The 23,474-nt window shown below is 39.0% G+C and overlaps 3 protein-coding genes and 1 long non-coding RNA gene across 5 annotated transcripts; 1 reads left to right on the forward strand and 3 right to left on the reverse strand.

Annotated features, from left to right (window-relative positions):
• Positions 1-530: 530 nt before the first annotated feature.
• On the reverse strand, positions 531-1,815 carry fabp7a (fatty acid binding protein 7, brain, a). The gene is made up of 4 exons (XM_067478925.1): positions 1,658-1,815; positions 1,308-1,480; positions 1,096-1,197; positions 531-834 (listed from the first exon to the last, which is right to left on the reverse strand). Exons 1-4 carry the CDS (start codon positions 1,728-1,730, stop codon positions 784-786), a joined length of 399 nt encoding a protein of 132 aa, XP_067335026.1. The 5' UTR covers positions 1,731-1,815; the 3' UTR covers positions 531-783.
• A 442-nt stretch (positions 1,816-2,257) lies between these two features.
• On the reverse strand, positions 2,258-13,493 carry usp40 (ubiquitin specific peptidase 40). Of its 2 annotated transcripts, none has more exons than XM_067480215.1 (31): positions 12,774-13,493; positions 12,609-12,676; positions 12,412-12,525; positions 11,704-11,868; positions 11,396-11,542; positions 11,029-11,172; positions 10,741-10,869; positions 10,505-10,621; positions 10,292-10,399; positions 10,023-10,196; positions 9,770-9,905; positions 9,477-9,558; positions 9,162-9,333; positions 8,983-9,067; positions 8,814-8,884; positions 8,321-8,730; positions 8,107-8,254; positions 7,954-8,014; positions 7,564-7,617; positions 7,250-7,338; positions 6,973-7,059; positions 6,845-6,881; positions 6,602-6,666; positions 6,119-6,193; positions 5,803-6,027; positions 5,351-5,469; positions 5,168-5,233; positions 4,855-5,065; positions 4,539-4,634; positions 4,364-4,458; positions 2,258-4,054 (listed from the first exon to the last, which is right to left on the reverse strand). In XM_067480215.1, exons 1-31 carry the CDS (start codon positions 12,967-12,969, stop codon positions 3,946-3,948), a joined length of 3,855 nt encoding a protein of 1,284 aa, XP_067336316.1. In that variant the 5' UTR covers positions 12,970-13,493; the 3' UTR covers positions 2,258-3,945. The 2 variants fall into 2 exon arrangements, with proteins under 2 accessions (XP_067336316.1, XP_067336315.1); XM_067480214.1 differs by having other exon boundaries at positions 9,770-9,908.
• On the forward strand, positions 12,835-17,241 carry LOC137101594 (uncharacterized). The gene is made up of 3 exons (XR_010911079.1): positions 12,835-12,974; positions 16,889-16,991; positions 17,101-17,241. It is a non-coding gene; the product is annotated as an uncharacterized lncRNA (long non-coding RNA).
• Positions 14,001-21,705, reverse strand: LOC137101593 (thrombospondin-type laminin G domain and EAR repeat-containing protein-like). Its single transcript, XM_067480216.1, has 13 exons — positions 21,355-21,705; positions 19,924-20,147; positions 19,386-19,756; positions 18,882-18,972; positions 18,619-18,775; positions 18,370-18,501; positions 18,214-18,284; positions 17,703-17,864; positions 17,402-17,609; positions 17,080-17,312; positions 15,430-15,608; positions 15,189-15,290; positions 14,001-14,940 (listed from the first exon to the last, which is right to left on the reverse strand). The coding sequence occupies exons 1-13, from the start codon at positions 21,437-21,439 to the stop codon at positions 14,787-14,789; spliced, it is 2,169 nt and encodes a 722-aa protein (XP_067336317.1). The 5' UTR covers positions 21,440-21,705; the 3' UTR covers positions 14,001-14,786.
• Between the last annotated feature and the right edge of the window lie 1,769 nt (positions 21,706-23,474).

The raw sequence follows: 23,474 nt of genomic DNA on the forward strand, positions 1-23,474 counted from the left end.
ATGTAAAGACAACCATTTGGACAGGCCTTATTTTAACACTCTGAAGTAGAAATGGGTGAATTGTTAATTGATACAAGTGTCCACATGCTGCACAATGTCTCCCCTTATTGTCTTCGTGTCATGCCAGGGGCAGCATTCAAAAACGGTTGGTCCATCCCATCGAAAGACGCTACTACGTAATGACACCACAACTTTAACTGGATTATCCAGAAGAAAGTGACATCACCACCCCCACCCCTCCCAACTCCTAGCTGTCTCTGACCATCTGGTGGTTACTAGAGGACATTCACTGCCATGAGTTCAGTTATCATACTGGCTGCTGCTGCTCTGGCCTGCACCATCACCCTGCAGCTGTCACCTGGCAGGGACACATCATAGGGACTCCACTGTTCCCACAACTTAGGTTGATATATCTGAATGTGCATTTAATGAGTGAAAGCACAGCACCATAAATAAAAGTGTGCACTGTTGAAATAAAGTGCTAGTGATAGTGCTTTTAAATATCAACTGAAATGTCTGAGACCTCACTGTTTAGTCGAGCACTTTATTATTTTCCTTTTTCACATGTGATACAAAGAATCAAACTGTTTAGGACCCTCACAGTCTCAATTTCTTACAAAAGGTCTTAAAAAAGCTTTTCTAAAATATTTACCTCACGGTAAACAATAGGTGCAAATCACTGCACTGATTAAAAAATATTTTTAGGTAAAAAAAAAGAAGGAGAAAACCTTGTATATAGTTTGCAGTCCTGGGATAATGTGCTTATCCCAGTAGGTGTTAAAGTTAGGCTCTCTCATATGTGCGTACTGCCTGGACTCCTTCGAAGGTCAAAGTCTAGAGGTAGAAAGAAAAAAAACAAGACAGGACATGTTTAATAACAGTACAGTACTTGTGATTTTAATGCAGTGTCTAGAAATCATGTACACTGGCTGTAAAAAAAAAAATAAATTCTACAATTTTTTCTGGTCATATATTTATTTATTATTAGCACCATTGCAAGTGCTTCACAAAACCACTTTAAGGGTGTTTACGGAGCTTAAGGGCTCCACAAACTGATTAATGAAATCACATTGACAGATAGAGGCATAGTCTTACCATCACCATTTTTCCATCCTTGATTTCTCTGACAAATTTGGTCTCTTTGCCATCCCACTTCTGAGTTTGCACGAATTTATCCCCTTCCATGGTAAAGGTAGACTGCAAGTGGAAACACGTTACATGAGCGAAGCACAAAAAATTCTTACAGTAATTCGTCATCTGAGCACAACTGACAGTGAAGCTTATCACCATAACACTACCGCGCTTACTTTTACATGCCGGTCATCAGGCGTGGTTTCATCAAATTCCTCTCCCAGTCTGTAGGACAGCTCAGTGTTTCTGAAGGTGCTCAGGGTTTTCACCACCACTTTGTCCCCATCTTGGCTGATCACTACAGTTGGTTTGGTGACATTGCCCACTTGTCTTGTTGCAAAGCCAACACCTGTCATATAAAATGCATTCATAAGAAAACCTTCAGTGAACACAAATTATAACACTGACTGTGAAGTTAACAATCACAACTGTAGCATGAATGTAGTCTCACTTATGTTTGCTCCCATTACATTTATTGAGCCAGACACATATCAATTACTCTAAAAATCGGTTCAAGCGTACTTACCAATTGCCTTCATGTATTCATCAAAGTTCTGGCTGTCCACCAGTTTCCATGTAGCGCAGAAAGCATCAACCATGTTTGCAGATGTTATAGGTCCACTTGTGCGTCTCACTGTCAACTGCTTTCCGCAGTAATTCCTCCAGCATATCAGCCTGTCAAATTTATACTGTAGAGGGAACAGCGACGTAAACCTCGACGTGATAGCTGATTGGACACCGGAAGTGTTGCGATGACTCTGATTGGTCGTCGCAGAAGCGTTCTGTGTGCGGCACGGGATTACCACTTTCCAGAAACGTAAATAATGACTTACTTTTTATCTTGTTTTTATTCAGTGTCTGGTACACAGGGATAAAAAGTGGTAGCGTGCATTAACTAAGTAACGTTGACTGAGACTGGAATATGTCTTGGACTGGTTCGAAGAGTAGAAGAATATACTTAATGGAGCCCAAAAAGACAGTGACCATTAAGTAGAGGCAGTATAGAGGTTTAGACGTAGGCCCTGAATACAATGTGCTTTTATATGATTACATAATATGGATGCTAATAAAATAAAAAGGTCTTAAAACCTGCCATGTAAAATAAGTGATTTCAACATGACACGAATAAGAGATAACACTGTATGCCTTTATTATACAATCTGACATGATATGAACAGATGTCACTCTCATATTACAGCTGATCAGTCCCTTCAAGACCACCAAAGATGTAATTATCAACACATGATAGAAATCAGAAATTCACTATTGCTGAGTATTTTATGCAGTTTTTATGCAACCGTTTCAAACAACAACAGCAAAAAAATAAAAATAAAATAAAATGTATATTTATGCTTGTAAATTCTTGGCACTGATCAAGGCCAGATTAAGCATAGAGAGCCTTTTATAACAAAAACAACAGAAAATAAAATCATAACAAAACTTATATAAACAGTACTTTCTTGCCTTTTTTCCCAAAAAATTATCTAAATCATCAATTTACTTCCCTGATGTCCATATTTAGTGCATGCAAATTAAACAAATCAATTCCTCAATGAAAACTCATCTTCACTTTCTTCATAATCTTCACTATTGCATAATCCATATGTAGACAAAAAGAAATTGAATGTGTTGTTTTACAGTATACACCTTAAGCATAAATTACAAGCAAATTCATCTAACATTATAAATGGTTATATAGTACAATGGTGTTCTTGCTCCATACAACTGTCATAAACAAGAAATGACAGATCGAGGTACTAGCAAAGATGGTCTGCACTGATTTTGAGGTTCAACAAGGATGAATGATTGAAAAATAGGTCAATAAAGCTATGTGACCATTTTCAAGCTGAGACTACAGGTGAGCAGACATTTTACAGTTTTACCCTGCAGCTGATGAGTCATTTCACACCCAAATTGTTAAGTGCACAGAGCAAGAACATTAACAATGTGCAAATGACTTTAACTGTATTTTACTGTAAAAACAAAGAGCAAGTTTGGATTTGAGGTGAAAAAAAAAAAAATCAGGAAAAAAAAGAAGAGAGCAGGGCAGCAGAGGTAGAGTCAGAGAGGTAGAGGGTGAGGTAGAGAAGACAGAGCAGCACTAAGGCTTCTCCACATTAAGGCCTGCCTCTCCTCTCTTATATCAACCTAAAATAAGCCCATTTATTACAGGTTGTGATCCAGATAAACATTTTTGTTTTTGGCGCACAGGCATTTTATAACTTACCTTGTTAAAGAGAGCCAAACTTTAAAAACCACTGGCTAGTGGCAAGTATACATGTTTAACCTGATTGCTATAGTTTATAAATAACTATATTTGAGATAGAAACTCCAGTTATCACACTCTAGGGTGTTTCACTGCAGGCTTGTTAATAGCCGTTTTCTCTTGTTGATTGAATATAGGGTTAGAAATTGACTACTGATCCACATACAGTATGTAAAATGTATTATGTTCTGAAGGTCGGCAGTTTTCAAATATCCCTTAAAAAAATAAAACTAATTAAATAAATGGCATGTAAGGTGTTTGTAATGAAGAAAGGTTCTAAACATTGCATAGAAATAATGGAAATTACAGTCAGTTATCACAAAAAAAACAAGTGCCAAAAATCAAATTACTTCTCTTTCTCTGTCTACAACAAATCAGATAGATGATAAGCAGAAAGTAATTTAAGGTTTGATTTTGTCAGGTTTAAAAAAAAAAAGAAAAAAAAAAGGCGTAGGACTGACATGGATTGTCCTAACTGAAACGTGTCAATCGTGTTTGTGTGGTGTAGTTTTACAGAGATTTGTCCGTGCATCCAAGAAAGCAGAGTGCTATCTGAATACCCCAACATTGATTGACAGTGCCACCTCTGGTTTCCTGGATTTGGTCTGTCCTGCCTTCTTCTGTGGTCCAGCACTTTCAGAAACTCCAGCCTGCCCTCTAAAGATAAGAAGAGTCACATAAAAATAACGATTAAAAACAACAATAATAAGAATAATGACAATTAATAACAATTATACTAGTATAACAATAACACATCTAATGTACAGTTATGTGGTTACAGGGCTATGAGTCACGTAACCATGTTAGGATTGTCAATTAAATGTAGAAAAGTGTGAGGTGTCTTTTCCCGACAGGTAGTTCCAGAAACAACACCTATAAATGCTGAAACCACAAACATTAGATCAAGTCAATTTTTAAGTGGATTCATTAAAGAATGAAAGAAAATGTCAATTAAAGTAGTCCCACCCTTTCCTGGGTTGCTCTGCCTGTTCTCTGAGCCTCTGCTGACCCTGCTCATCTTCCAGGGTGACAAAGTCTTTATTGTTGTCAATCAAAAGATTCTAAAAAGAACAAAAGTGAGTGTTCTGAACTAATAAAACAAAAAACGTCTTATTTTAAAACATAGTTATTTTTTTAATACCTTGACACCAATTGTATCGCCATCTTTCAGGTGGAATGGTGCTCCAAGTAGAGATTCGGCCCTTTTCTTCTTTTTCTTTTTCGAGACCTGCTGACTCTGAAAGTAAAAAGGCAAAGTAGTATTATTCAGTGATAATGCCACAATACGTGAGATACGCACACAAGAAAAACAAAAGCTGGTTAATAATTTGTCACTTATGAAACAAAAATCTTACAAATTCCTGAAATGAAATGATCAAGGCTGAATGTGTTAGCTAATTTGTGTTACATTTCATGCACTCAATACTCAGGGTTCTTTTCACATCTTCTAATGTTACCCAGTTTGAGATTTCTTCCCAAATGTGCTTGTCTGGATGATGCTTGGCCAGCAGCAGTGAGTCAGGAGAAAGGCTGTAGTGTGCAGCCAGACAAGAGCGTAAGGAGCAAGGGGAAGAGTCACGAGAAGCATCCCAAACCAGTTCGTCTGGAGGGTAGTAAAACCTCTCTCCTGGTACTCCCATCCTAACATGTAGCAACACCTCCTTAGGCCTTAGAAGAGAGGTATACAAGGATAATAAATAGATAACACAACAAAACAAAGACTCAATCCTAACTTTAAAAGGTTTTTAATTGCTGGCAAACTAAACTTACCCAAGATCTTCTTCCTTCAGAAGCCGTTGCACACAAAGTTCTGTACCACTGGTTAGTTTCAATTTCCTGTTCAGAAAAAACAAAGGAAACTTTTGATCCAAAATCTTTCTGCATATATCCTGATGACAAATCTGATGGCCATCAATTATAAGACAACTAAAATAGGTGACAGGAAAGTGGTACCTGAGAGTGAGTTGTTGTCCACGAAGAATCCGTGCAAGCTTCCATCCCTCCAGCTGCCACAAACGCATGAAAGCAATGGTCGGCACGCACACATTTTGGAGAGCGTGAAGTGTCAACACCTGATAGAGAAGTAAACAACAGAGTATAGCATGTAGAATATTTTATCTATCACATGTGCGATGATAAAAATATTTAAATAAGTAATTGTTAGAGCCTACTGGAACTGATGCTAAAAATAAAAACATAAGAAAAAAAAAACACATCATTGTAGGTCAAATATTAGCTCTTAATCTTGGTCTACTAGATAGTGAGCCAGACATGTTTTAAACCCAACCATTTAATCAAAGGCAGAATAACAACCGTTTATTTAAGCGAACAAATGTTGGGACTGAAATAGAAACCAAAAGAATATAAATCATGATCAACTTTTGCTTTGTCAACACATACTCTACCTGAGTCTTGAGATCCTCCAGAGTGGCCTCATCTGATATCTCCACCTGCCCTACACTTTTCAGCTTGGCCATGTTGCTGGCACACAGAGGTGAAATAATGCGTGTTTCCCCTGCGGTTTCTATATCCAGCATCTGCTCGTCACCGTGGCCACTGTCAGTGTGACTAAAATCTGTTTCCATGGTTTTAGAATCCAGACACAGCCACACAGACATCTTGAGGAAACCCTGACAGAAAGAGAGACACAACCCAGATCACAGATGAAGGTAGAATTATAATATACTAGGAATCTCAGCCAAAATCTAAACATTTATGTACCTTTGGAGGCAGTTGTCCTTCTGTGACAACCAATGTCTCTCCACTGCTGATCTTCAGCTCAGACAGAGATGCATACTGAAAACAAAAAATTACCAACAAAGGGTTAATGATAATTAATTGGACAATTTGAGCAAACAATTTCTGCCAACACATATTAAGACTGCTTATATGTCATATATGAAGTCAAATATGCGCCAAATTCCGTTTGAAAATTGGACAAATGTAAAAGACATTTTTTACTGTCTGATTACTGAAAGTAAATCAGTGTGTTAAAGAAATCAATCTACATTGCAATCTACAATAGTCCTATTACAGTCCCATTTATGTACAGCTCTACTCAGTCCAAATGAAAATTTAATTTACTGTACTCTCTTGATTCATTGGTTAATTTTGCCAGGTGCTTGATATATAAAACAATAACTAAAGAAAGAATTCACATTTTGAAGTAGGGTGGACATATTTACATTGTAGTTGGCCCCTCACCTCATCCATAAGAGGCTCTCCAACCTCTTCACACCAATCGAGCCTCCTCAAGTGCCAACATGTGCCTGCAGACACACGTTTACAATTTCGTTCAACGGGATATTGCAGCAAAGAAACACATCTCTTTGATTACAGTCTGACAAACACAGTGATAAGATTTATGAACAACAATACTAAATGCACAGGAGTGTATAGAATATGCATCTGCACACATTAGGACAACAAAAAAATATATATTTTTACCCTCAAGTTTGACAGCATCCAACATTTTCTTTAAACACTGCAAATAATGAAAAATAAAAGAGGAAATAAAATTTAAGCACATCATGAATATTTAATAAAATAATCAGGTGAACATTTTTCATCCTCACCTCTTTGACAGTACAACTTTTCTCAACAATTATGTCCATTTCTATGCCAGCAGAGGGCACTGCCCCCACAGAGAAGTGCAGGAAAAGCTGCAATGCAGAGAGAACATCTTTAAACCTCAATTAAGTATTTTAAACACTTAACATTTTATATCCTTTTTTTAGTTTTAAAATATATGCTAGTAAATGTTTAATGGGACTGAAAGGTTCTGTAATTTTCACCTATGCAGCAGCTGCAAGTACAAAGGATTTATTGAAGATTTCAAATAAAGAGACACACCTGTGACGCCTTGGGGGCCTTTCCCGGACAGAGCGTTAGTGTGGTCATGAGTCGCACCCCTGCGTCACGAACACTTAACTCCTCACACACTATTCGGTAAACCAGTACAAGAAAATACAACTGCATTTTAGTAAACTACTATATCAAAGACAGATGAGAAATAAATTAAGTAATTAGAGACCCTGTGAAACATTTAATGAGGGGACAGTGTAAAGGAACGTGTATCTTAATGTTTTGTTAAAACAAGGGGGACTTCCAGCATTTAAGAAATCTGCACCATTAAAATCCCCCCGAGGTGACAAACGACAGAGTACCTGGAGGAAGGAGTTTCCCTGTGCAGTCAACCTGTCTCAGGCAGTACTGTGCACCTGGTCAGCGAGACAGAAATAACAGCTCCTTTAGAAATGTCATAAACATATTTTATGACTCTCTACAAACTAAATATGAAAAAACATTACTAAGGTTAAAGGTTCAATCATATGCAATGTTTATCTCGCTGAGATCTTCTTTTAATCCAATATGGACCTCATGCCCTCAGTGGCCACACTATTAGAGCTGCACAATTCAATACAACTGTTCAACTATGAGTTCTACTTTAACGATGCCTGTTATACTGGAGTTAATTCACAGAGGTGCTGGTTAATTTATAGGCCTTTGGAATAAAACCTATAATTTAATTTTATGCATAACAATAAGTGTCTTGCCTGGGGGATCCTCCTGTAGCTGCAGCTCTTCTATGGCTCTTTGTTTCACTTCACACAGCAGCTGGGAAAAAGACACAGTAATTTGTAGAACAACTACATATAAACTGAGAGTTAAAGAGACCAAGCAAACACAGCAGTACTAACATAACTGACCATGTTTCCTGTGGCTGGAACCTTGATTTTCCTCCTCTCCTCCAGTTTCTCCACTTCACCTCCTGCATGCGGTCGAAACTCCACCTGGAGCCAGCGGCAGTCAGAGGGTGTAGTCACAGTGACGACATCTCCATTGAGGGTGAATACACTACACAGGAAGACAGCTGTAAAACATGTAACACACACAACATGCAGATATTTTAAAGGATTTTACCTGCTGTCGAATGACTGTGGCTCCAGGACCAACAGTGCATCTCCATCTTTTAGCGATAAGTCCTTTAGCGTCCGGTGCATGTCATCAGCGGGGAAAACCCTCCATCCGCTTGCCCCTCCTCCCCCTCCTAACCCCTGCTCTTCTTTCCTTCTTCCCTTGTGCTCCTGGCACAGCAAACTCTCCTTAGGCTCTCCTAGTGCCTCTCTCACCTCACCTAGAGTTGCACCACCTGCAAACCCTCTTGCCTCCTTTTTAAGCCCTGGTCCCCCATTTTCAAAAGCCCCTTGCCCCTCTTCACGAACCCCTCTGTCCCCTGCCTCGCTTTCTACATCTTCGCCCAGAAATGGACGGACTACAGTCAGCAGTACTGGCTCCCACTCGGCTCCAGTAAGGATGGTCGCTCCACACACCTGACAAGTTAAAAACCAAAAGGTGATTTCCTTTGGATGACGGACATACAAACACATTTGTGTTGGACTATGCTTTTCTTTACCTCTCTGCCGTTCCACACAAACAAGTCAGAGTTTGTTAGGATGCCTGCACTGTACAGGGTGACGTTATCATCTGAAAGAAAAAAAGGAAAATGTACTTATAAAGATGTACAAAGTCTCCAATTTACTTACTTATTTTACCCTCATTTACTTTTTTGTTCAATATCTCACCTGTAAGAGTATGGTAGAGGTGTAGACCTGCTGGAAGACTCTTGGCCACAGTCAAAGCCATATCTCCTTCCCAGAGTTCCTGCATCTGAATAGACAAACCAAGCATCTTATTTCTGCCATTGTTTTTAAGCTCTAAATACAATATTTGGAATTTATGAGTTCCAAATAAATAAAGTTACCTGATAAATGGCTAATCGCAGGTCTCCAACCGTCTTTCTACGGTCAATACTGAGAGTTGTGCTCCCATTCTGTTCTTTATTGGCAGGCTGCAGGGCTCCATTTTCCAGCCTGTAACAAGGTGCCAGGTGCAGGTGCAGCTCCACTGTGTTGTTGGTTGCTTCAAAATTCTCACTGTAACACAAACAATGTGGATTCAAATCCATATTTTGTGTTGTGCTAACTCTTCACGGATTCAGGAATTTTACATACCACTAAACAGACACTAGGTTGTCAGTAAAACTGAGTAAAGTGTAAATGTGTGTTTGCTACTGCACCGCATCTGTTGCAGCTTAACGTTCTCCTCCTGAGCCATCTGGATGAGGTGAGGAGGAACTTTATATTGGGGATTGTTTAGAGCTGAAAATATATATATATAAAAAAAAAAACAACAGAAAAGTACCAATGAGTCATCCAATTAAATGAATGATTAATGAAATCTTGATTCAACATGTACCAACTTAACTCCTGTAGTTTTTAATCTGTTTTTCATCTCTCCATCGTTTCTTGTTCTGACAGAACTAAACAGACAGAATGTTTCCATTTCAAAGGAAAACACGGTGTCCATTACCTTCTCTGGGCCTGTGCAGCTGTGTTTTTCTGTAGAACAGCATGTATGCGCTCTCTTTGCCCTGGAACTGCTTCTCTATGTCAGACTCCCTGATGGAGGTCACTATGGAGTCATTGAGATCAAACCAGTGGCTACCCTGCTGATAGACAGTAGGATACACCGTGAGAAACAGGAATCAAAGTAATCACATGATGTCTACCAGGAAGCCAAATGATTGTATTTTTAACCTTTGGATTCCTGTGATTGATTGTACCTCTTTTTCAGGCAGCTCAGCAGCTTCTGGGTTTAAAGCTGTTGATAGATGAGAGTTAATGCTCTGTTCTGGTGGGACAGTGGGCTCAGTCACAGGGCTAGGTGGGTTCCCCTTCAGTGCTACTCGAGTACCGCTGGACACCAACATGAAAACATCACTGTGCGACTGCAGAAACTATGTAAAAAGAATAAAAAGTAAAGCAACAGTTCATACACGAGACAAATGAGGAAGATACTGAACAAACTGTTGTCAGATGAAAACTTTACGACCTTTCCAATGGGCCCATAGTGCTTTCTAAACTTTTTGTTCCAGGATGAACCAATCTTATCCATGAGTTTCTGGCCCAGCTGATCCACCAGGACAGTGTGTGATGGCTCCTAGCGGATGGAAAATGTAGTTTACACTGGCTAGTTCAACCATACAACAAAAAAACGTGTTAAAACCTTCAGCAAAGCATGGTCTTAGAATTCCTGTGGCTGTACCTGGGCAACAATAGCAGTGAGGACAGACAGAGGGTCGTCTGTTTGTAGTTTTGGCTCACACACCTCCTTAACCACCTCCTTGACTTTCTTCTGAGTCTTAGGTTTGCAGTCTTCATCCTAAAAATAAGACACAGATGCACTGGCTGTACTGAGGCACACATTCGAATGCTTGCAGAGCTTGAACAAGAGGTGCTTCTTCTTTTGCTTTATTCCTCCTGTTTGCAGTGGTTTCTTACCGGTGGCTCCCATTGACCGAGATGGTCAATGTCCTTAATGTAAGCATGGTAATGTCCACCGTAACAGCCACCCTTATGGATAATCACAGAGAACAACTCATAGGAGTAATCAGCATCATCTCCATCATTCTGTAAGAGAAAAATCTAACAGGTAATTTTTCTAGACATCTTAATGTAACAAAGCCTGGAAACCAAAATGCAACAAAATAACAGTATCTAAGAATAGTTCATTTGAACATACCTAATCTAAAAACGTGTGCAGTCCAAGCATCAAAACATGTCAAGTACCTGTTCACAAAATGGCCGTAGGTTCACAGTGAGGGGGAAGCTGTAACGTCCTGTCTCCTTGTAACGTTCACATTTTGCGAAGTCAAAGCTAAATCTCAGTAAAGACATGGTCATGAATGGAGGGAGCTTCTTCAGCTTAGCAGACTGAATAACAGCAAAACAAGTAGAGTAAATGATGAGAAACAGCTAAAAATTTATTTATATTTTATGTTTTTATGATTACAAGAAAAAACATTTAGAGAAAATCTGAATCTTCTTGGCTAATTGTTGCCAAAGTAAGACATGTTCACAGAAGATTATTCAATTAGGGTTTCCTGAATTATCACCCTTGTTACTATGTTGATATGGGCTGAAAGTTAGCACTCACCTTGGCAGCAGTGACCAGCCTGTTACACTGTGCACAGCGATACAGGTTACTGCCTTCAAACAACTCTTCTTCTACAAACATGTTCCACAAAGCCTCCTCTAGGCTAGACACACCACAAACACACACAGTCAGGTCCAGAAAGTCCTCCTAAAGAAAGCAGAAACAAACATTATGATCAGAACTGGCATGAATTTAGCTACTCTAAAGCTTTTATATCGTCAGTCTTACTAAATCTGCCTTGGCCAAAAGAAAAAAGAACTTTAATGATTAATGGATGGAATATTCACACTGGGTACACAATGATGCACCTGTCTCTGACTGATGTTTCCACACTCCTTGCACACAATGCTGTTCACGATGGTCCCATGGTAGAGACGTTGAATAAATGTGCTACCACTGGTGCCCACAAGAGAGTGCTCCAATGCACTGAACAAAATCCTGTTGAGTTCCTGTACATCATGCTGATTTGTCCCCTGAGAGAGCAAAATAGCAGAAAAAAGCATACATTTTTCTTTGTTATTGACGTCAGGTTAAATTCATTGAACAAGCTAAACAGTTCTCTACAAATTAAACTCCACATGTTTTCAATGAACTCCACAAACTCTTGAAATCCAAAATACTTGAAATCCATTATTTGCAGAGAGCATAGCTACTCTGATCTAAAGAAGCTGGGGCTTAAGAAATCATTACAATTTTGATTGGTTTCAAATCCCTTAAGTATAATAGCATTATTGTATGTGCAGTCTCAATTGGAAAAAGAGAATAGGAATGTCCTGTAGCATATTCTGCCTGGTTGTTTCTGTTCTCTCTCCTTCCTGTACTTTTTTTGCGTGGCTGCAGTTGGAAGCCCTCCACAAAAATGGAATTCCAGTCAGGATGCTTGGCCGGCTACTATTATTTGTGAATTTCAGAATGTGTTTTTGGATGTGACTAGGAGTTAAATCAATTTATAAATTGACAAGTGTTAACTGAGCCTCATGTACTCCTCCTCAGTGACAATGATTATAGGCACAGACCTCGCTGCTGTTCCAGCCAAAGCTCTCAGTGAGGTCGGCTGTGGTTGCACTCTGCTGGTCCACCATCAGAAGACTTGCAAAAAGTCTCTGGAGCTCCAGTGGGATCACTCGGACCTGAAAAGAAGGGAAAATCTCAATGTGCTTAAAAAAACACACAAACATCTAAATGACAAATGTGCTCATATTACAGTACTTACTTTGGATCCTGGTTCCTCTTTATCCTTAAGACATCCTAATTCGTCTGGCCCCAAACTGAAAAGCTCCTCTGCAAAGACACACACCAAAAAAAAAAAAAAAAAAAAAAAACTAGAATTGACACATGTACTTTCTCCCAAAAGAAAATGCACCTGTCCTCAGCTCACCTCTAAACTCCGGGGTGAACAACAGAGTCTGGAGCAGAGAGTTGAGATAACAAGTCCCTCCCTGGTTCTTGATGCCGCACAGATTGCTTCTTCCTCGGGGTGGAGGTGGCTCATCTCCCCCCTTCGCAGCTCTTCCTTTGGAAGAAGTAGAAGAGAAGCCTTCCTCCCCGTCCTCCTCAAATAGATTCCCAAACATGTTGTGTGAGTTATTTACTCGCGTTTTCTCTCAGTTTTACTGCTATTCAGCCTCGTAGGGATTCGCGTGTTAGCAATGCCGTGTGCCCTCTTGCTATCTCATCTTAGTCTTGCCGAGTTCTCTGTTGACAATAGCCGGGCTAACTCTGAAATAAGAAGACTTCACAGGGCTAAACATAGCGACTATAACCGGCTGTGTATTCGTTGGGTTCGCAGTTATTTAGTGTAGCTAGCTTAGCGTGCAAACAAAGGGCACACAAACCGAAGACACTGATCAGCAGGTTTGACAGCTCAGCGAAAACGAAAAAAAAAAAAAAAATCAGGCCGTAGGTGTCACTACGACTGGAAAAAAGCGTCTGCTCACCCAAATATTATAAGTGATTTAGTTTAATTGTATTCAGCATTGCTTCAGACACTGGCTAAGTCTTCATTTGTCTGTCTTGAAACATATAGCAAACCGAACATAAGTAAAATACACTTGGTGAACAGTAGGCAGCCATGTTTCTTCTTCGCGGAGAATGTAACGGTGCATTGTGGTCGTTGGAGTATCATACAAGTTGGCTGACGTTCCTGCTCAAAATGAATATGAAACTGAATTATTTTCATACTTGGCCAGTACATGTTAACATGTTACGCCCAATACCTAGCCATAGAGACATTTTTACTCCTGCCGACGAACACTAGCGTTGAAACCATCATTGAAACTAAACTACATTCCCCACAATCCTACTCTTAGCGCTAATAAAAGCATCATGGGGCTTGTAGTGGCGCCAGTTATGGTTTTTTAGTTGTCATTTTTTATAGTTTGGCAACTCGGTGCCCAGGGCCATGTGTGCAGGATTTCATACCAATTAAAGATCTCACTGATTATCTCTTTAGCCACAAAATAACTTAATAAAAACGTACGCACGTTTTATGTATGTATGTTTGCCGCCCCTGTTGCCAACCTGCAGCTCTTAATCACATAGCTGAAGGATATCCAATGCATAAACAACTCTTGTCTTCCATATAAACTTATTGAGTCTAGTTTATTGTAATTCAATTTTTTTTATATAACTCATGCAGTTGGAGGCAAACATCAACAATCAGTTATCTGACTGAGTATATTGAGAGAACACACATTGTAGTCAATAAACAAAATGTTAAATATCATTTCAATATAAAATATTTTTACAGAAAAGAAGAATCTTTCAAAAGCTCACATGAGCTCACATTCTATTGTTTTCTGTAAAACTATGCAGACAAATAGGTATAAACTTATTTAAACAAAATCTGTGCAGATGATATTTACATTAAATGAGGTACATCAGATTTTGACCTGTTGTTTAGAGTTAATTTTGTTGGGTAACTCTGTGCAGGGCTGATCATTAAACCAAATTTCCTCCAGCCAAAACTCAGAGGAAATATTTGAGCCATCACAAAGATTTTTTATTAACAGTTTTTTTTTTTACTCTTTAAATTAATGTGATTAAACAATGTGATTAAACAGTTCTTGCTTAAATATATTTACTCTAAGAAATATCAGAATAGTTTAATACTTCAAAGCCCACCATGTGCAATTTCTGTATAACTGCAGAATGTTAAATCTTCAGGTCAAATTCCCAGGTACAATACCAAGGACTAATATTAGCTACGGACTGGTCCTGTCTGTATGAGTTGCAAACAGACACAGTATTGTTAAGGCACATTTTATTTAAACATATTCATACATTTAAAACAAAATGTAACACATTGCTAAAAACAGAAAGGTACAAAGCAGTAGGGCATCTACGCCCACTCATATACACTACACAAAGCCACATGCACACTTTTTGTTGCCTAGTACAGCTTCAGTTTGAACACTTTGGAGAGAGGTGCTTTGGCACTAGAGTAGATCAAATATGATTCTCCATTAGAGCTGAAAAACTCCCAGTCACTGCACCCAATCGTTGGGAGCCAATGGACAGGAACAAAGCCTTCATATCCCTGCCACCTGAAAACAGAGAAGAGGAATCAAATCAGATGTGTGTTTGCATCTGCCTAAGAATGGCTCTAGAGCTAAGATTTGTTCTGGACCTAGTGAATCCTCACATGTCAAAAGTGCTCATATGCTTTCCCCAGTGTGTCTCACGGGAAGAAAATAAATCGGCATTATAACCGTGTAGGTGCGTCTCCAAGTCAGATTGCAGTCAAAATAGATTAATTACTTAACAGAGGGAGTTTTGTTGACAAGTTGATTACCTGTAAAGAATGCTGTTGAGAGAGTAGGACTCTCCATTAAAGGAGTTAGCAACAACCAGAAAATGTTCTTCCCCGAGGCTGAAGAACTCCCAGTCCACTGCACTGAAGAGACAGTAAGGTATGTGATTAGGACAAGGGTATAAAACAGTAGCAGAGTGGTTATAACTGATGAGGTGTTTTTTTAATCTGTCTTACAGAACATGTGCCTGGCATCTTTTATCTGGTGACTGCACATCTGTACCTGTAGGTGACAATATCCTGGAAGCGGACAAACAGTTGTCCAATCATGTCCAGTTCATAGATTGTAGAGTTGATGGCATATTGGCTGGGCCCGTTACCATGGAGTCTGTGTCCGTTGGCAACAACTAAGAAGACTCTGCTGCCAATCTGAAACATTTCCCAGTCTGTGGCACAGAACGTCTAGATTGACAGTGTAAACAGTTGGTGTGGTAGAGGAGTAAACAGTATTAAAACTTGAAGGGAGAGCTATAGTAATAAACATATAACAAGACAAAAAGTATATAATCATAATTTCCCTTTTAAGCGATGTACACATCCACAGTGACGCTTATTGCTAGATGCTGATTCTAATCAGGTGTTTACCATGGTCATTGTGTTAGCATAAATGCATGATAAAATTAGTTACCTAGCACATAAAAGAAAAACAGCTTAGGGTATGAGGGAATGTCAGTACTGCAGGACTTGATCGTGAATCACAGTGGACTAACTGAAATTTTGATGTGATGTCAGGGAATAAACAACTTTTTTACTTAAAATCCCAAATGTAAAACTAGCACCAAAGAAAAAGTGAGAAGATCACTAAAGACACAATCGTGGAGCTATGAGTATCTGTAAACAATTATGTGCCAATCAGCATCGGGCAGACAAAAGATATTTAACTGTATAAGAAAAGGGCATCCAGCAGTGCTAAAAAAAATTAGCTGTTTGAATAAAAACAATTAATGGTTGTTTAATATTGACACTAGAGGAGAAATCAGAGGATCAGTAGGAATCATCCTTTGGGAGTGTTCATACAAAGTTTTATGGCAATAACCAAAGTGGTGGACTGACAAACTGAAAGATACGCTGTGGCTGAAAAGATCAGACAATTATGTTTTCTGTCTCCTTTCTGTATAATTTCAGGTGATTAATTTCCACCTGCCCTAAGGTGGTCTCGTTATTTTTCACATCCAGCTGTGGAGTTTCCCTAAATCACACATCCCCTTGTGGCTTCTCATGTGTCTATCAATGTGTCACCACTATCTCCTCAAATGTGGCTAGATTCAAATATATTATTCACTATCAGTACATGTTAAAGCACTGCTATTGCTCAAGCAAATCATGGCAAACCACACAGACTATTTTTGGCCTTGTCTTAAATACACGGACACACCCTTTCCCTGCTCCCCCATCTCTCTCTCTCTCTCTCTGATTACCCTTTTATCTCTCCCAGCTTATATTCCTTTCCTTCTACGTACAGAGACAAGATGGTTTATCATACTTAACTGAAAGATCTCATCAGAGGAAATCAAAGCTCAACATGTGAGAAGATAAATAGCACAGAAATCATGTCGCTAAATCCTACATTAAAGTGCAATCAAGCCTAATTTCCACTAGACTGTAACCTGTATTTTGGTGTAGTACAAAACAATTTTTAGGCATAATATGAATTTGTTTTGCTATTTTTCTTATTTTTACAGGGTGGCTGTAGGTCAGGAGGTGGGGTTGGTGGTTCAGTCCCTAGCAGCTGCAGTCCACATGACAAGTGTTCTTCTGCAACACATTAAACCCTAAGTTCCTCATGTGAGTGTCTCTCTCTTAATTGTAAGTTGCTTTGAATAGATACATGTGTCAAATAACAAAATGTTTTTGTTTTTTGTTCAACACATACTTTAATTTTCTGAAACACCAGGAAGCTTCCATTGACCCAAATATAGATGACAGAGTCTACAGATGTGGTCACTCCATCGAAAGCATTCGCGACCACCAGGAAGTGGTACGGTCCTACGGTAAAGAACTCCCAGTCATATGCTCCAGAGGTTGGCAGTCTCTGGTGAATCTCAAAAGACCTTGTTAGCCTGTTCCACTTGTAAATCACACTGTCAATCGTGTGATTATTATCACCTAAAAGACAAACCAGAAAAAAAATCCATGAAGCTTTAATGCAGGAAATGTGGAAGTTAACCATCATTTATTAGATGTTTTGTTTTCACCTAGTCTGTGATTGGCGACAGCAAGGTAGGTTTGTTGACTGATTGTAAAGGCTTCCCAATCACGTGCACAGTGGGTCTGCACAGTTTGGAAATGCACAAACCGCTTTCTTCTCTTACTCCACTTGTAAATTACAGAGACGTCCATCTCTGATTCTTTGTTAGAATGCTTGTCTGGCCCTCCCCAACAGTTTGACACCACTAAAAATAGCTGCAGCCAATCAAAACAACAAAACAGAATGTGTTTAAAAACTCATTTTCAGAATAAAATGTATTCAAACGTTTATACATTCTTTTGTCATACTTTGTTGCCCATGGTGAAGTGTCTCCAAGCCAGGGCTTTTTGAGTGGTGAAATTCTGGTAGAGCTGAAAGCCCGTGTTGGTCCATAGATACACAGCAGAACCAGAGGCTGTGGAGCGGTGAGCCATAGCAGCCATCAGACCTATGCCAGGTACTTGGAACACCTGAAGAATGCATTAAAAATTTAAATGAAAAAGTTACTGATGGATAGTAACAGAAGGATTCATAGAACAGTGAAAATTAAAGTCACCTTTTTCAAAAGCACCAATAAATGCAATTTATTTGTGTAAGAGCTGGATATATTCCACAATTAGGAGTGTATCCCTTTGAGATGAATAATTAAATGTCTGGTTGGTGCTGCAATACAAGCTTTTAGAGATTGTAAAGAGGTCAAATTGAATATATAGGAGCTATTTAATTAAATTATGTAGTATTTCAACAGAGAAAAACACAGTTAGAGAAATTCATCAGTAGTGTACATTATATATTTCTTTATAAACAGGTGTATAATACCTCTACATCATGTGTCTCTGAGCTGGTAGGGAGGACCTGATGTTCCAACAAATAGTCGAGACGTTTACGATCTGGAAACATGAAAGTTTTTGTTAATTTTCTAACCTAAACTGAGAAAAAAAAAAACATTCTTATGAGTGAAAAGTCGATGCCCACCCTGCAGCACAGTGATCCACATTGTCCCATCACAGAGGTAAAGGCCTTTCTTAAGCGGATTGAACCACAGCTGACCTTGTAGGAGCTCTGAGCAAGACCTCTCCAACCCCACTGACACCTGTTGCTCTGTATCTGACAAAAAGTAATTCAAGCAAATCCAAGCAGACAATCAAAGAGGCACCGAAGCAAAGAGGCTTATGTGGTCGTGTCATGTCAAATCGTGCCTTGTGAAATGCTTCTGTAAGTTACCATGGGATGACAGACGGCCTTCCTCCTCGCTATGCTTGACAGGCAGGTCTAAGAGAAGAGGTGGTACTGACAGAGCTGATAGCTGGGGGTCGGAAGAGGGGCAGATCTGATTGGTGGCATCTGAACCTGGCACCAAAACCAGCTGCCGCAACAGACCCTTTAAATGTGCACAAGATGAAATAGCAGATATCGGTTGTTTTGAAGTGATTAGCAGAATATCGTTTTCACTTTTAAAGCTAGTAATGAGGAAGTATAAGCCTTACTGAAAACAAGCCTTTCCATCGTCCCCGACTGCCGATGTGGAATCTCGATCCCTGAATGTTGAGGTCTGAGGGGAAAGGCCTGGAGGGAGCACTGTTTGCCATAGAAAATTATTTCTAATACTGTAGCTAAAGTAAGTTGTTTTTTCTTCTGTAAATGAATATAAAATCCCTGTAATAAATGTACCCCCCCCACACACACTTGTGTTTGTAAGACAAGAATTGCGTAACATATATAAGTCATGTATGGATCCTGATGTTCGTCCTTTCTCTGCGCCAGAGGGAGTTTCCACTAAAAACCATCTATCAAATACTGTCAGGCTACTATGATATCGCTTCGGGGCGTGAGCAGCTTTGGAGCAGTGCCATTGTATTGTGGTGAAGGATCTACTATCCCTTAAGGGAATAGAAAAAGAGGATGGTGGGCTACAGACAGCATTCCCACCCAGTGAATGGAAAACAGACAGAAGCAAGCACTCAAAAGGAACAAAAACAAGGTGGACTTACATTTCTTGTGGCGAGGTGCAGTCGACTGTGAGCCTCACATTTTGACTGCTAATGGTTAAAACCAGAGTGTGCCACTGATCGTCAGCCAGTTGGGATCCTCGAAACTCCATGTGCTCTAGTGTCCCATTACCTTTAAAAAGAAAGTCCAGACGTTTTCTTGAGAACTTGAGGCCGAGAATTACCCGTCCATGTTCCTCATTGCTCTTGATTTGTCTCTCCTTCTTCGCTTCTGCATCTTGCTCTTCTCCACTGATACTACTCTCCTTTTTTTTCAAAATGTCTCCTTTATTATTTTCCTCATCTTTTTTTTTCTGCGCTGATATTTTCTCCATATTTATTGGCTCCAGCAAGGAAAAGATGTATTCATTTCTCTGTAAAAGAAATGGGAATAATCTTCAGGCACACTTACGTGCTTCAGACACACTATTATATATATATACTGTCAATCGGTGAATCAACAGAATTTTTTAAATATCCAACTATTTGATATTTTTACATTTTGATATAAAATATTCTTTGCAACCATGTTTATGCTCACCTTGAGTGCAGTGTGAGTGACTTTTAGCGTCACAACGATGGAGAATTCGTTGGGGAAGAGGTTGCAGTTTACCAGCAGCTGAGAGGAGGGAAAGCTCATGGCGGTATGAGGACTGGAGAAATGAACCCCTCTGACCCCTCCGGCCTGTTTCATGTGTACCCCTGGCACAAGTTTGGAGGTGTCTCTCTCAAGAACGAAAGACAGAAGGTCCAGGGGGGGCACATCTGCAAACAATAAGGTCTTGTCAGGATAATGGTTTTATACTTTCCATAACTGGAAGTCAGAAGTTGCTAAATAAATTTAAGGGGTTTTGGAATTATTAATGTGATAAAAACACAATTTGCTGTACTAAATTATAATAATTTTTTCAGATTCATCTACATTTCTACTATACTTTATGTATAGTATTATCCATCGAAGTTTTTAAGAATATTCAAACTAAGCAACTGCAGAAAAAGGAAAATTACTTATGCCACAAATCATATACCTTTTCATTGTTTGTGAGAAAATAACTATGGCCATTGAATATCCATAGTTACCTCTAAGTACCACTAAATTGCACCTAAGTACAGTACTTATGTAAGTGTCATATTCCTCAGCTGCCTATAATATACTCCCTTAACTATTGTTAATCCATAAATGCCAGTTGGTTGTTTACTGTTTTATTATAAAAAACTAGTTAAATAGTTTTTTATAATAATTCACTAAAAACTATGACAAAACACGGGATTATGAACATTCTAATTTGGTTTCTGCTGTGTTTGTGATGGTAATTTATTTCCTGATTAATCCTTAATAAAATAACCATTAGCTGCAGTTTTATGTAAAGGGAATAGAGTAATTTTATGTTGAATACTGCTCAGAGATTAAGATGCACCATATTGACCCAAAGAGTCACAAATACACATACAGTAGCTTTGTTTTAAGTCACAGTTTAAAAGGGTTCAGAACAATTTCTAGAAACTAATCAAATAATTACTTTCACAGCCCTAGGTGATGCTGGAGCTATAGGAGTTTGTAGGAGGGGTGGATATTGAGAAAGATGCCCTTTGGAAAGGGAGAATAATGGAAGAGAATAACTGCTGAATTGATGAGACATCATGTAAACATGAACCCTGTTCATCCTGATATTCTGATGTGTATAGAATTGTTGTGGAATCCTAGCCACATCTAATGTCTGTACTTGTTTGTGGATGTTCATTTAAGTTAATATTGCACGCGAAAGTGCACACACAAGCCCTCCCAGTGTGCTGTAAGCAGATGCAGACAGTTGGAATTATCCAGAAGAATTTTAGCTGCAGGGGTTTCCCAGGTTTTTCGGATGAAACCATAAACCATCCACTGAATAATCATTAACTGAACATCATTATTAAACTGAGCTGACCTCAGGAAAGCTGAGGCCGAGAGAAATAGAATAAAATGGGACAATACCTGTACAGTGTCTCCATGTGTCTGTGCTGGTGTCAATGACCCTTAACCCCAGAAGAAGGAGCTGCACAAATATAAGCGATGACATTACAAATACCTGTTTGAATCAGTGGCCAGGTACAAATGTCGCCATATCGAAGTCTTTCCCTATGCTCTTGTTCCTTATTTAACTCAGGTGAAAATACACACCAAAAAACTGTGTATTCTTAATACTGATCCAAGTGAGCATTTTCAGATTTTTCAGTTCCAAAGAAAAATGTCCTCTCAACCATTAAAATTGCCAAAGCTATGCTGGTTACCTATGATTTACATGTGCTTAAATAGTAAAGTTAGAGCATCTGTGCTTAGAGAGAAATCCATTCATCTGTGCAAAGAATCCTGCACCTGCAGCTCCTTTTAAACACCCAAGTCATGCAAATTACCGCAGCCCGTCACTCATCCTCCCTCAACCGCCTCTGATGACACAGTTCTGCCAGAGGGTTGAGCTCCTCCTTTGTGTGTGTGTTGGTGTATGTGTATATATGTGTATGTGTGTATGTACGCGCATGTTTTTATTTATTGCATGGACAAATCTTGTTTCAATACCATTGTTGTGGGGGCATATTAGTGTTTATTAGTAGACATGTTGGCTAGTCCACAAAACGTCAAAAGGCTTTTGAAAGTTTAAGGCTACATTTTAGGGTTATCGTTAGAATATGGTTTAGGGCAGGGCAGTGGTTCCAAATCCTGGTCCTCAAGGACCCCTGCTAACCCTACAGTACTCACTGCTGATTCCTGAATAATGTGGGTTTAGTCATTTAGAAGCTGCAACGTACCATATTGGATGAAGATGGAGGCACTTGGTATGTTCCAGATTCTGATTGACTGAACACAGCGGATCCAAGTAATCAGCATGGGGTAGTGCAGGGTTACCACTAGGTTAGGATAAGTGTTAGAGTTGGGCACTTGGCTGTGATGATTAGGGTTAGGGCAAGGGATTATGTCAATGAATTTCTTCACAAGAATAGTGAGACATGACTCTGTGCGTGTGTGTGTATGTGTGTGGTGCATATACTCACTGATAACAGTCTGATGAATTCCATCAGACTTTGAATGCACAAAAAGTTAAACAAAAAGTTAAAACAAAAAACAAAAAAAAGTTTAACAAAAAGTTAAAATTAAAGGCACCCTACAAAAAAGAACAGGTGGCCATCTTAGCTATTATCCTATAGTTTATTGTCTAAGAAACGTAGGTGTGTGAATCATCCATAATGTGATATTATAGTTTCTCCCAAAAACCTGTAAATGGTGATTATTAAAGTGGTATGTATGTGGACGTAAAATTAAGTGGTAAAAGGACTTAACGTTGTATCTAAGTCTTAGGCAAACACTATTGATTAGACAAACACCACAAGGTATTAAGAGGGACTTGATCATATTTGCAAATATTAGTATTTGCATTGATTTTAATCTGTTGAGAGCAAGTCTGTGACAGTATTATGTTTGGAAATTGATTTTAAAAGATTTTCCAAAGCAGTCAATGCTTAGCAACTAAACAATGACAAAGATTTTCCAAAGTATATTTGATTTCCTCGTTACTAGCCACTCATCAAATAATCAGCCTGTGCATCTGAGCTTCTGATCTCTCAGAATTGTGTCCTCCACCACCCAAAACATTTACAAGGCAAATTCACTCTGTCTCTTCTTGTCATTCATATTAAGATCATAGACTGCACCTAGATCAGGATACAAGATACTAACTCTGCCCAGCTCTTCTTTTTCTCTATCCATTAATTAATCTTTCTTCCTTCCAGGCATGGTAGGGAGTGGGTTATTATGCTTTCAGGTGTGGCTTCAGACAGAACTGTTTATATGAAGAGCTGGTGATTGTCCACTCATGCACTTGCTTTTCCTTATTCCTGGTTTGACTCACCGGCCTTTGCGCTTGATCTTATCGCTGTTGCAGTTGTGCTAAATGCAACTATTCAGTCACTTTATCAGGTGAGGTTCAGGCCTCAGGTCACACAGGACAGCTTAGAATTTAATACACTATAAACAATGTAAGTACATGAATTCAGTAATCATTTGTCTCCTTAAACCACATTTACAGTAGACTTTTGTTTTAGGACCACTACGGACACATT

The sequence above is a fragment of the Channa argus genome, chromosome 16 (genome assembly GCF_033026475.1).
Source record: "Channa argus isolate prfri chromosome 16, Channa argus male v1.0, whole genome shotgun sequence".
Taxonomy (NCBI): domain Eukaryota; kingdom Metazoa; phylum Chordata; class Actinopteri; order Anabantiformes; family Channidae; genus Channa; species Channa argus.

Excerpts from the sequence above, each read along its gene's own strand:
- fabp7a (XM_067478925.1), bottom strand. The coding sequence starts at position 1,730 with ATGGTTGATGCTTTCTGCGCTACATGGAAACTGGTGGACAGCCAGAAC. Across the intron at positions 1,481-1,657 it reads TGAATACATGAAGGCAATTG|GTGTTGGCTTTGCAACAAGA; the intron begins GTAAGTACGCTT and ends TTTATATGACAG. Across the intron at positions 835-1,095 it reads AGGATGGAAAAATGGTGATG|ACTTTGACCTTCGAAGGAGT; the intron begins GTAAGACTATGC and ends TTCTACCTCTAG.
- usp40 (XM_067480214.1), bottom strand. The coding sequence starts at position 12,969 with ATGTTTGGGAATCTATTTGAGGAGGACGGGGAGGAAGGCTTCTCTTCT. Across the intron at positions 11,869-12,411 it reads TTGGCTGGAACAGCAGCGAG|GGGACAAATCAGCATGATGT; the intron begins GTCTGTGCCTAT and ends TTGCTCTCTCAG. Across the intron at positions 8,731-8,813 it reads TTGTGTGGAACGGCAGAGAG|GTGTGTGGAGCGACCATCCT; the intron begins GTAAAGAAAAGC and ends TTAACTTGTCAG.
- LOC137101593 (XM_067480216.1), bottom strand. The coding sequence starts at position 21,439 with ATGTCATCGCTTATATTTGTGCAGCTCCTTCTTCTGGGGTTAAGGGTC. Across the intron at positions 17,610-17,702 it reads ACTTCACCATGGGCAACAAA|CTATTTTTAGTGGTGTCAAA; the intron begins GTATGACAAAAG and ends GATTGGCTGCAG. Across the intron at positions 14,941-15,188 it reads CTCAACAGCATTCTTTACAG|GTGGCAGGGATATGAAGGCT; the intron begins GTAATCAACTTG and ends CTCTGTTTTCAG.